Source organism: Artibeus jamaicensis, unplaced genomic scaffold, assembly GCF_021234435.1.
Source record: "Artibeus jamaicensis isolate MK-2021 breed Jamaican fruit bat unplaced genomic scaffold, CSHL_Jam_final contig_700, whole genome shotgun sequence".
Taxonomy (NCBI): Eukaryota; Metazoa; Chordata; class Mammalia; order Chiroptera; family Phyllostomidae; genus Artibeus; species Artibeus jamaicensis.
The window spans coordinates 1,671,746-1,684,867 of record NW_026521930.1 but is presented as its reverse complement, the minus strand read 5'-3'; the positions used below and the strand labels follow the sequence as shown (position 1 = coordinate 1,684,867).

Here is a 13,122-nt window from a genome sequence, read left to right as displayed (position 1 = left end):
TATCTATTCCCACTGGCACTGAATAACTGGGTCAGTAGTTGGGTTTGTGGGGAGAATGCCCAGTTTATAAAGTTTCTGGAGTGGACTAACAACCTATAGAAGACAGAGTTCTAATATCCAGCACATTTTCCAGTTCAGGCTGGGCATGGACTAGCAGAAGGTAGAGGACAGAGCTGAGCACATTCCTTTTTCACAGATGGAGGCTGCTTGGCTACTTTATGAGCCTGCCCATAGCTCCTCCAAGGCCACACAGGAGGAGGGCACTCTCCAAACCTGCATGAGCCTCAGAGGTAGCCAAAAAAGAGCCCGGCCAGGTTGGCGAGCAGGTGTGGACAGATCTTCTCAATCATGCCTCTGACCATGGGCAGATGAACTGAGAAACCAATTCAGTTGCCTGGACTAATTCATCATCCTTGGTGCCAACAAACCTTCTGGAACTGTGTCCAGAGACAGGATCATCCCAGGTAGGCTGCCAAATCCCATGCATGCTAGCTGCAGGGGGTGCTTCCTGCTCTCCTCATGCCCAAGGCAAAGGATGGCTGCACAGCTCTATTCATACAAAAAGGGGTCTCCTACCACTTACAGAGCCTACGACTGCTGGGAAGGCCAGCCAGGTGGCAGGCAGAGACCCTGCTCATTCTTCGGACTTATTGTACAGACATCTGTCCCTACTGCCTGTTCAATATGTAGTCATTGTTATTCATTGTCATTATCATCATCTTCACATATACAGCTCCTGCTAGGTACCAGACACTGTCCTGGGTACTTTTATAGATATTTGTACATTGGATACTCATAACAATGTTATGAGGGAGGGGCTGTTATTTTATACATTTTCAGCTGAGTAATCTAAGGTGTAAAGAGATTCAAATAATTTGCCAAAGGTCACACATATTTGAGAATGCCGGCTCCAAGGTCTGTAATTTAATATTTTTCCCTAGTTTCCTTCTTAGTGACCACTTCTCCCTCACTCTCAAATTATGGGGCAAGGTACACGGGTCTTCCTTTGCAGGAGCAGATAAAGGGCCAGGTCTGGCCAATCGTATAACTATCCTTCGGGCTACATGTGACCCAGGGTCTGATGAGACATTAGCTCTTCTCACTGGAGCTGCAGCTGTGATACTACATAAGACTAATGCTGCTGCGGCCATCATGCTCCATGGCAGAAACGTCTTCCTGAAACTGAAACCAAGACTAAGCCGAGACATGGACAAAGATTCCTGAGGACCTCACTTCTGCACCCTGATTTGGAGATCAGATGCTTTTCAGTTTCAGGGGCCAGTTAAAGCTGAGTTTTTCTCTTAGGCACTAGAAAAAGTCAACAAATATAGGGTGAGGCCAAGTAGGTTTACAATTGCTCATATGGAAAATCATACAATAATTAATAAATAATAATATAAGAGTAAACTGTTCCATGTACTCACAACAGTAAACCTACTTTTGCTCACCCTGTACAGACAGGGTGTGGGAAACGCCTTCCTCTTGGCTGCTCCTGAGGATCCAGCCTCCGTCTGCAAGGACGTACAGAGGCAGAGCCAAGCTGTCCCCCAAACTTCCCCACCTGTTTTCCTAGGGATGAGAGGAGGAATTGCACTAAAAGAGCCAGGGGAGTGTGACCTGGGGAGACATGATAAACAGTCCTGTCTTCACCTCTACAGACAGGCCAGTAAGGACTCTGCTGGTTCTGTGTTGCCTGGAGTGCTTAACCCCAAGTACCAGTTTCCAAGCACAGTAACTGTGGCATGAGCTCTAGGGTGTTTGTGTTGCTGTGACAACAGATATGCCCCTGACTTGCAGGGACATGGAAAATGACCATTTGTAAAAGGTCAGCAAGAGTCAAACTAATTCAATGACACAAGGTAGTCACCACTCTGAGGGCATCTGTCAAGTCTAAGTGGGTAAGAACGGGGTCAATAATACTAGACAAAATCCATGTGGAACATTCCAGGAAAATGAACCCAAACAGGAACAAAGTATGAACTAGGGTGACAGCTGCACATAGGGTCCCTGAACATGGCTCATTACTGGGCAGTGGAAGAGGGTACATGGTGGAAAGTCCTCTTAGGAAAGTTTCAGCTGCATAGAAAAGAATACCCCACATAGCGACCCCTGCCTAAGCCCTCTTACCCAGCTTCTCATCTCACACACTTCGGCACAAGAGAAATCAAAATAGTCTAAGCAGCTTATCGGTGTCAACAGTGACTCAGGGTCTGTCAATTCCTCCACTCTGCCACACTCAGCATGTCTCCCTCACTGGCCCAAAAGGGCTATTAGAAGCACAAGCAGGATGAAGAAAGAGATGTACTATTAGAAAGGAAAGCCTTTCCTAGGAGCCGTACCCAGGCTTCTGCTCACATCCCACTGAGCAGAACTGGATCACATGCTCACTCACAGGCTACAAAGGAGAGTAGGAAAGCAAGTTACCAGGCATTTTCATCTTCTAGCTGAAAGAGAGCCTCTGCCAGAAAGAACAGACTGAGGGCCAGGACTGGCTGCTGTGTAGATGATCAACAATGTTCCCCAAACTTCAGACAAAGTCATCCCAAGAGTTTTGCCATAACCTTATAGTATCCATACCAGCATTTGCATAACAGTTTCCTTAAATATATTTTTTTTGGTTTACCTTAAATCCCTAAATACCTTCACTTAGGTAAGAAGTTTTATATCCTTACTATAAATGCAAAACCACTACTAGACACACTTTTCCAATCCATGTTAAAATTAATTCATAATGACTGAAATGAAAATTACTTGTCTGTTTTACCTGGAAGGATCCCTTGTCCCACCCACAGTAGTCAGACCAGGAGATGTACAGTAACAGAACAAACTAATTTCCTCCTAATTCTTGGGCCCTTGTATCAGGAATTTGCTACAGCCCTGGCTGGTGTGGCTCACTGGATTGAGTGCAGGCCTGCAAACCAAAGGATCACCAGTTCGATTCCCAGTCAGGGCACATGCCTAGGTTGCAGACCAGGTCCCCAGTAGGGAGTGCTCAAGAGCACACATTGATGTTTCTCTCCTCTTTTTTCCCTCCCTTCCCTTCTCTCTAAAAATAAATAAATAAAAGTCATTCAAAAGAAAAAATATTCCCTAACAAAGAGCTATACAGTACATGCATGGTATGCACTTTATAGGGCATTCTAAAGAGTTGCTATTCTAACAACCTTTGCACAGTAGTGATAACAATTTAGCCCCTGATCATCACCCTCCATGTCTCAGCTGTCAAGATGAGAAGACATTTATGAAACTTATATAAGCTTATTATCCAATGTCATCCCAATAAATTTAACAAAAAATTTTTAAGACATTTAGCAAAATCATAGTAGGGGAACCAGCTGGTTTCCCATACAATCACAGTTCCCCCACCAAATGTTTTGTTTTTTGTTTTTTCCATTAAAATAAAAAATGTCTCAGAGACTACAAGGACCACCATATGCCTTGGAATGAGATCACCCCAACTTCTTCATCTCAAGGTCCTCACTCACATTTACCCAAAAGGATGCACTGATTGTGGACACAGAGAGGTGACCAGTGCCCATTACTTACATCAGAGGCTGGACCCTTGTCAGCGCCTGGGCAGGAGAAAGTAACAAATTCATGGCAACGCTTGTGCACAACAAAACAGCAGACTGCAAAAGATAAAATAAAGGTAGGAGGAAGGGAAGAAGGAAAGTGTAAGAGAGGAAGAGAGAAAAGGGGAGAAAGAGATGGTTAGAACCTGGACTTCACAACAAGTAAAGGCTGTGTATCAAAATAAACAATGCCTTCAGCTTCTACATGTGTCCTTAAATGAAGTCAACCTCATGGGTATACATTGTTATATCCTGCCAACTATTTAAGTTTTTGAAGTAACTAAGGTTCAAAAGATCACATATACTCAAAATTATACTCCCTTGAAGATCATTTAAGTTGCCCCATTTTGGAACAGAATGTTGTTTCTTAGACTGGGCACCAGGTAAAGTAGTTGGCTTGTGTTTAGGTTCATAATGCATAAGAAATATGTTTATTCAAACACTAGAATCACAGTTTGAAAGATGTAGCTAAAACTAAGGGCATGTAGAAACAGAATGAGCAGGAAAGACAGACCCATGCCCTCACCTTACGCAAGAGCAATGTCCAGTAAGTGGAAGAGTAAGCTGCAATTTTTACAATGTTACATTAGTAGTTTGAAACCAAATACATTCATACTTATACTGTATTTGAATTTGTTTCAGTTAAATGTATCTACATATGGCTATACAATTTGGGGATTGTTTCAGTTGGGTAAAGGGACAGTCAGAGAATGTATACCAAAAAGACTTATTTTTTTGATTCAAATCTTTTATTGTTTTGTTGTCCAAATCACCTTAAACAAACTCTACAGTATGAGTTCCTGGAGAATAGGTACCATGCAGCAGGAACAGCATCTTTCTTTTCTTTTCATTTTATTTTTCAATAAGAGTTTACATTCAATATTATTTTGTATTTATTTCAGGTGTACTGATGATGGCCAGACAAGAGGGAGACTGGGCAGGGCTAAGTGGAAATGGCGAAAACATTAAGAAGTACAAATTGGCAGTTACAAAACAGTCATGGCGATGTAAAGTACAGCATAGGAAGTATAGTGAACAATATTGTAACAACTATATGTGGTGCCAGATAGGTACTGGACTTCTTGGGGAAACACTTTGTAAAGTATATGGCTGTCTAACCACTATGCTGTACACCTGAAATAGCATCTTTCTAAAGGCCACAGTAAAAGAAAAAAGTACAGGAACCCTTAAAGGTACCCCTAGTGATATAATGCAATGGGTTTGGGCAGCAATCCTCAATGGCTGTGGACATCACAAAAAGATACTATCTGCCTACTGGTGGCAGCACCGTGAAGGACTCTACCACCCTATGTAGTACTCTTGCCAAAATAATTAAACCTGGACCAAGTCGAGCACCTTGACCCAACTTCCAATTTACAGAAAATGTAAATAACAGAGGCACGTATTAAATGATACAACGGTCAGGAGATGAGGAAAAAATGCACAAGAAAGTGGAAAACTACAAGATAACCAAATAGTTTCTTCAACAAATAAACTACAAGAGGATAGGAGAGACTTTTAGAAAATACATTTATAAAATGCACAACACAAAGACTGAATCCTTGACATAAACAATGGCTTTTAGTTAATAATAAGCCTCAATATTGACTGGCATGGGAATGGAGTTAAGAGAGTAATATTGGAACTCTTTACTTTCTAATCTAATTGTCTGCAAACCTAAAACTGCTCAAAAAAGAAAACAACAACAACCAAAAAAACAAAAATACTGTGGCTTCCAGTAAGATAGTAGTGTAGGTAAATGCAGTACTCACTTCCTCTCACAACCTCATCAAAATTACAACTAAACTACAGAACAATCATCATTCAGAACTGCCTAAAATCTAGCTGTACAGAAGTCCTACAATTAAGAATATGAAGAAGGTGTGGCTCAGCTGGTTGGAGCATCATCCCATACATTAAAAGGCTGCAGGTTCAATTCCCAGTCAGGGCACGAACCTAGGTTGTGAGTTCCATCCCTGTCAGGGTACATACAAAAATCAACACATCAATGTTTCTCTCTCACCTTAATGTTTCTCTCTCTCTCTCTCTGTCTCTTCTTCATCCCTTCCTTTCCCTCCCTCTAAAATCAACAGAAACATATCCTCAGGTGAGGACTACACAATCAATCAATCAATCAATAAATCAATAAATAAATAAACAAGCAAACAAACAAATCACATTAAGACGAGTGGGAAGGGTAGAGATTCCACATGGGCTAGTAGTCCTATACCCACCTGTGGTGGATAAAAATCGAGAGGGATACCTTGGCTGCTGCAGAGGTCCCCCTGAGAAGCAAGGGGTCCCAGCCCAACACCAGGCCCCCCAGCCCAGGGTTCCAGTGCAAGGAGGAAAAGTCCACATAAATTCTGGCTATAAAGACCAGTGGGGATTGTGGCTGAGTGAGACTGAGGCTTCTGCAGTCCCTGGCATTCATCTTAAAGAGCCCACACACAGACTTACTCAAACTCACTGGTTCTGAGCTCCAGTGCTGGGGCAGCAGCTCAAAAGACACCAGGGACAGACAGGAAGGAACTGAATTATCTGGCATCAGGGCAAAAGCTGCAGGGGCAGCTTCTCCCAGACAGAAGAGTTGGCAGAGGCCAACAATACTTTGATGGGCCCTCCCCCCACAAACTTCACATGCAGGCACCATATCCGAGACTCCAGCAACCTACCACTGCTCACCCAGCCCTGGTGATTCCCTGAGACCCTGCCCCACCCAACTTGTGGGCCCACCCAAGGTGTTTCCAGTGACTTTTACTGAGGATCTCAAGAGTTAAAGATTTGAGCCTTAGTTATAGTTGGTAGGCTTAAGTGATTGGTACATGTGGAAAGCTGTTTTTCCAGGAACTAGAATGTATAACCTATGTGACTCCAGGAGATGGACAAGCAACTCAACTTTTGTGCCCCAGGGAGTCTGCAAGCAATCAAGATGGCATCTGAGTCATTGGCTTCCAGGGAAGGAATGTCCAAGATGCAAATAAAGAATAGTTGATCAGCAGAAAAAGAAATACTAATATCACCCCTGGACTGTAACTCTTAGCCAATTAAGAGTTACAACCTTTTTTCCAAACCCCTTACCTATCCTTTTCTTCTCTATAGAAAAAGGTCAGCTTGAGATGGGATGTTAAGATGGTTTTTAGGGTACATAACTCACCATCTTCTCAGATCACTGGCATCTGAATAAAGTATCCATATAGATGCAATCCTTGTCTCTACTTATTGGTTGTTGTAGCGACTGGCAGCATGAATGCTGACTTCTCTGGTTTCAGCTATTCTACACAATGGCCTCTCTTGGTTCATGCTTTAGACTTACCTAAATTTCTCAAACAAGCAGCACCTGGCCTCAGTGTGCCCTGTACTTCTCGCTAAGTGGCCCCAGACCTGACACTAGCAGCAGATGATTTTGGTTCACAATTTGGCTTCTCCTGGCCACCTTCAAGCCCAGCACAAGTAGCAAACACCTGCAGGTTCCTTTGTACCTCTTGCCAGGTAGCCCTGGGGAGGAAGAGCAGGGGTAGCAGCTGACCTTGTACTATACCTCACAGGAGGTGCCAGAGCAAACACACCTAGTGGACAGCTTCAGACTATACTAAAGCACCCAACCCCCTTGCAAGCAACACATTCAAGGGATAGACTTAGCAGACACCGGAGTCCTGCTAAAGTAAGTCCTGCTCCATGGAGTGGGCCCTGCACAGCTGATCCCCCACAGTGGTCACAGCCAGTCCTTGTAGTCAATTGACCTGGGGGTAAATCCCTCCCACTGACATGCCCACAGCAATCAAGGCTCAACTACAACAGGAGAATGTACAGAGCCCACACAATGGAGGCACACCTGGAATGACCAGCTCAGGTGAACAAGAGGCTGTGCTACTGAACCCTACAAGACATCTACTAGATTAAGTAACTTTACCAAGCTTAGGGAACATAGCAGCTCTACCCAATACATTGAAACAAACACAGGACGGCTGCCAAAATGAGGAGACAAAGAAACATGTCCCAAATGAAAAAACAGGATGAAACCCCAGAAAAGAACTAAACAAAATGGAGACAAGCAATCTACTAGATGCAGAGTTCAAAATACTAGTGGTTAGGATGCTCAATGAATTTAGGAGAAGAGAAGATGAACTTAGTGAGAACTTCAACAAAGGTATAAGAAACTTAAAAACTAAAGTAGAGGGCCCTGGCTGGTGTAGCTCAGTGGATTGAGCGTGGGCCTGCGAACCAAACAACCGTGGTTAGATTTCCAGTCAGGGTATATGCCTGGATTGCTAGGCCAGTTCCCAGCAAGGGATGCACGAGAGGCAACCATACACTGATATTTCTCTCCTTCTCTCCTTCTCTTCCCCTCTAGAGATAAATAAATAAATAAATTTTTTTAATCCCTTAAAAATTTTTTAAAAACTGAAGTACAAAACATAAAAAAGAACTACTCAGAAATGAAGGATACAATAACTGAAATAAAAAATAAGTTACAGAGAATCAACAGTGGAAGAGATGAAGCAGAGAATTAAGTCAGAGATTTAGAAGATAAGGAAGCAGAAAACAACCAATCAGAACAGCAAAAAAAAATCCAAAAAAATGAGGATAGTATAAGGAGCCTCTGGGACAACTTCAAACATATCCAGCCCCAACATTCACATCATGAGGGTACCAGAAGGAAAAGAGAGAGAGATCAAGGAACTGAAAACCTATATGAAAAAATATTGATGGAAAATCTCCCTAACCCAGTGAAGGAAATAAACATACAGGTCTAGGAAGTGCAGAGAGTCCTCAACAAGATGAACCCAAACAGGCCCACACCAAGACACATTATAATTAAAATGCCAAAGGTTAAAGAAAAAAAGAGACTCTTAAAAGCAGCTATTTCTCAACAGAAACTCAGAAGGTCAGAAGGGGCTGGCTGGCAAAATATTCAAGGTGATGAAATGCAAGGACCTACAGCCCTGGGTGGTAGCTCAGTTTGTTGCAGCATCATCCCATATATCAAACACCTTGCAGGTTCAATTGCAAGTCAGGATACATTCCTAGGTTGCAAGTTTGATCCTTGGTAGGGGCCACACACAAGAGACAATCCATCCATGTTTCTCTCTCACATCAATGTCTCTCTCTCCCCACCCCCTTTTCTTTCTCTCCCCCTGCTCTCTCCCTCTCTCCTTCTCTCTTCCTCAGTCCTCCCTCCCTTACTCTCTCTTTAAAATCAATGAACATATCCTCAGGTGAGGATTAAATAATAAAAAAAGAAAAGAAGAAAAGCAAGCACCTAAAACAAAGATTACTCTACCCAGCAAAGCTATCATGTAGAATTGAAGGACATATAGAGCTTTCCCAACAGGAAAAAGCTAAAGGAGTTCAGCACCATCAAACCAGTATTGCATGAAATGTTAAAGGGTCTTCTTTAAGAAGAAGGAAAAATGATAAAAAAACATGAACAATAAAATGGCAACAAATACATATCTATCAACAATTGAATCTAAACAATAAGTACACAAACAAGTAGTAGAGAAACAGACTCATAGATGCAGAGAATATTTTGACAGTTGCCAGATGGGAGGAGGATTGGGGGGATGGGTGAAAAAGAGGAGACAAAGAAGTACAGATTGATAGCTACAGAATAGTCATGGGGATGTAAAGTACAGCATAGGAAATATAGTCAATAATACTCTAATAACTATGTATGGTGTCAGATGGGTACAACATTTATCAGATTGATCATTTAGTAAATAATATAAATGTATAATCACTAGGTTGGACACCTAGATCTAATATAATATTGTATGTCAATTGTAATTGAAAGATAAGAAATTATTTAGAGTCAAAAATAAAAACAGAAGAGCTATAAAATTCAAAAAACTGCAAGAAAAAAGTAGGGTCAGAGGAGAAACATATATTCGAAGAGATTTAAAAAACAAATTAAATGCAATTATGTGAGCTTTGTTTGGATCCTAATTAAAATCAACAACTGATTCAAAAAATTGTGAGAGAATGTCAGGGAAATAGATATAACTCATTCTGATGATAGGAAAGGATTATTATTATTGATATTAGGGAATTATAATTTGGGGTATGATAATGGCATTGTGGTTGTTTTATTAAAGAATCCTTATCTTTGAAGAAATCTTTATGAATAATATAATTTACAAAAAGGGGACAGAAAGAAGAAGGTTACAGACAGAAAAACATAAGTCATGACTGATCGTTTTGGAACCTGGATAGCAGATGCATAAAGACTCATGATATTAATCTGTGTATTCTTCTATGTGTTTCTAAAATTTTAAAAACTTTCACAGCTAGGAACCAGGAATTGTTCCAAAGGGGCTAATTTCTTTTAACTTTATCCCTTTTATACTTTAACATTTGTATTTTATAGTTAATATATGCTTTGTATAAAGATGTTAGTAACAAATATTTCACTTAGCATAATGCTTTCCACATCCATCCATGCTGTTGCAAAGGATAGGAGCCCCTTCTTTCTTTCTGCTCCATAGAATTCCATATGTAAATGTACCATAGTTTGTTTTTTTATTTTTTATTTATTTTCATTTTATTTTAATTGTTGTTCAAGTGCAGTTTTCTGTCTTTTACTCCCATCCCAGCCAACCTCCCCAGCCCTCCCCACCTCCCTCTCGTTTCCACCCCCCTCCCCTAGTTTTTGTCCATGTATCCTTTATACTTGTTCCTGTAAACCCTTCTCCTTTTCCCCTGAAATTCCCTCCCCTCTACCCTCTGGTCACTGTCAGCCTGTTCTCTATTTCAGTGTCTTTGGTTATATTTTGTATTTCTGTTTATTTTGTTGTTTAGATTCCTGTTAAAGGTGAGATCATATGGTATTTGTCTTTCACCACCTGGCTTATTTTGCTTAGCATAATGCTTTCCAGTTCCATCCATACACCACAGTTTTTTAATTCACTCATTTACTGATAGGCGCCTAGGTGCTTCCAGCACTTAGCTATTGTAAATTGTGCTGCTATGAACATTGGGGTACTGACGGTACCAGAGGGGAGAAGGGAAGGAATTTCAGAAGAAAGGGGGAAGGGTTTGCAGGAACAAGTATAAAAGAAACATGGACAAAAAAAGGGTGGGGGTGTAAATGGGAGGGAGGTGGGGAGGGCTGGGGAAGGGGGACTGAGATGGGGGTAAAAGGATGTTGTTGAAAGCCTTATTACTATTTTCAGATCCTTCCAATAAATACACTTGTTTTCAAAAAAAAAGGAATTTAGCAAACTGGAGACCTAAATTGAGGAATTTTTCCAAAATTCTGTGACAGATACAAGAAAAAATAGAGTTCTGGCCAAGATGGACTCATAGATAGAAACCCTTCACTTACTGGCACAACCAAAAGGAGGACAACAATCAATCGAAAATCAATAAACAACCAGAAGTGCCAGAAAATGAAACTTCATGGAACTCAAACAACCAAGGAATTAAAGAAAGAGTCAACTAGACCAACCAGACTAGTAAGACTGGCTAACAGAAACAAACCATACAGGCGGTGGACCACGCAGGTAGAGCTGGCTGAACAAGAAACAGACTCAGAGCTGACTGTGGACTACGTTGAAGGTTGCTGTGGTAGAAGAAACCCCCAGTCTCACTTGAGGCTGCAGTGAAAAGCAGGGCTAGAGCCAAGCAGGAGAGTTGCATTGTTCCTTCTCTGGCCCCTCCCCCACAGACAGCACCACAGTGCAGCAAGGAGGGTTGCCCTACCCTGGTGAACACCTAAGGCTCCGCCCCCTTACCACTTAACAGGTGTGCTGAGACAAGGAAATAAGGCCCAAATGAAAGAACAGAGCAAAACTCCAGAAAGAGAGCTAAGCAATGAGGAGATAGCCAACCTATCTGATGGAGAGTTCAAAGCTCTGGTAATTGGGATGCTCACAGAAATAATTTAGCTTAGTCACAAAATGAAAGAACAAATAAAGGATACCCAAAGTGAAATAAAGCAAAATATTCAAAGAACCAACAGTGACAGGAAGGAAATCAGGACTCAAAGCAATGGTTTGGAATAAAAGGAAGAAATAATCATCCAACTGAAACAGCATGAAGAAACCAGAACTCAAAAAAATGAAGAGTCTTAGGAACCTCTGGGACAACTTGAAATGTTCCAATGTCCAAATTATAGGGGTGCCAGAAAGAGAAGAACAAGAGCAAGAAATTGAAAACCTACTTGAAAAATAATGACGGAAAACTTCCCCAATCTGGTGAAGGATACAGACTTCCAGAAAGTCCAGGAAGCTCAGAGAGTCCCAAAGAAGTTGCACCCAAAAAAGAACACACCAAGGCACATCATTAAGTTACCCAAGATTAAAGATAGAAAGAGAATCTTAAAAACAGGAAGAGGAAAGGAGAGAATTACTTACAAAGGAGTTCCCATAAGACTGTCAGCTGATTTCTCAAAAGAAACCTTACAAGCAAGAAGAGGCTAGACATATTCAAAATAATGAAAGGCAAGGACCTATATCCAAGATTACTCTATCCAGCAACACTATAATTTAGAATGGAAGGGCAGATAAAGTGCTTCCCAAGGAATTCATCATCACCGAGCCCTTATTATATGAAAAGTTAAAGAGACTTACCTAAGAAATTGACAAAGATTAAAAAATGAACAGTAAAATAACAAACAAAACTATCAACAAATGAACCTAAAAAGAAAAGAATAACAAAAACAAAAACTAAGCAAACAACTAGAACAGGAACAGAATCGGAGAAATGGAGATCACATGGAGGGTTTTCAGTGGGGAGAGAAAGGGGAAGAATGGGGGGGAAAGGTATAGGGAATAAGAAGCATAATTGGTAGGCATAAAATAGATGGGGAGAGGTCAAAATGGTATAGGAAACAAAAAATTCAAAGAACCTGTATGTACAACCCATGTACATGAACTAAGTAAGGGTAATGCTGGAGGGTTGGGGGTGCAGGGTGGAGGGGGAATGAAGGGGAAAAATTGGGGAAACTGTAATAGCATAATCAATAAAATATACTTTTAAAAAGTACAAGAAAAATAAAGAAAATTATATAAAACATGTATTAGGAAAGATCCAGAAATTATAATATCCATCTAGAAGGATGTTCAGGAAAAAACAGAGAGAATGGTAAAAAGGTTATAATACAATAAAATGGAAGAAAATTCCCTAAGGATTAAGAAGAATTTGAGTCATTAAGTTGAAAGAAACTATGAAGTGTTAATAGGTGTGAATGAAAAAGAGGCACATGGTAAGCACACTAAGGCTCACACATCACTCTAAACTGTCTAGCAGGAACAGGAAGATGGAAGGGGAAAGGTTACCAACAAGAGGAAAAATAATTTTAACATATTTTTTTCTCCTCAGCAATTCTGAATTCTAGGATAAGATAGAATAGTATCTTCAAAGGTTTAGAAAAATTCATTTTCACCCTAAAACCTCATACAAAGCTCATCAAGTATAAAATAAAGACATTTCCAGAATGCAAGCACTTAGAAATTTTACTTCCCACAAAGGAAGTATTAGAGTATATAGACCCAGTGAAAAAATCAAAAAGTGAATAAAAGAAGTGTAAAAAAAAATAGTGGTAGAA

At 40.8% G+C, this 13,122-nt stretch overlaps 1 protein-coding gene across 3 annotated transcripts in view; it reads right to left on the bottom strand.

The window, feature by feature from the left end:
- The window catches only part of PRKCB (protein kinase C beta), a 345,649-nt gene that overhangs the window by 173,096 nt on the left and 159,431 nt on the right, over positions 1-13,122 (bottom strand). For all 3 annotated transcript variants that reach the window (XR_008392698.1, XM_053671475.1, XM_053671474.1), the window contains exon 3: positions 3,547-3,629. Coding sequence is in view for 2 of the 3 variants with exons in the window: in XM_053671475.1 (XP_053527450.1) it covers positions 3,547-3,629 (83 nt within the window). In the remaining variant the exon portion in view is untranslated. The remainder of the gene's footprint in view (positions 1-3,546; positions 3,630-13,122) is intronic.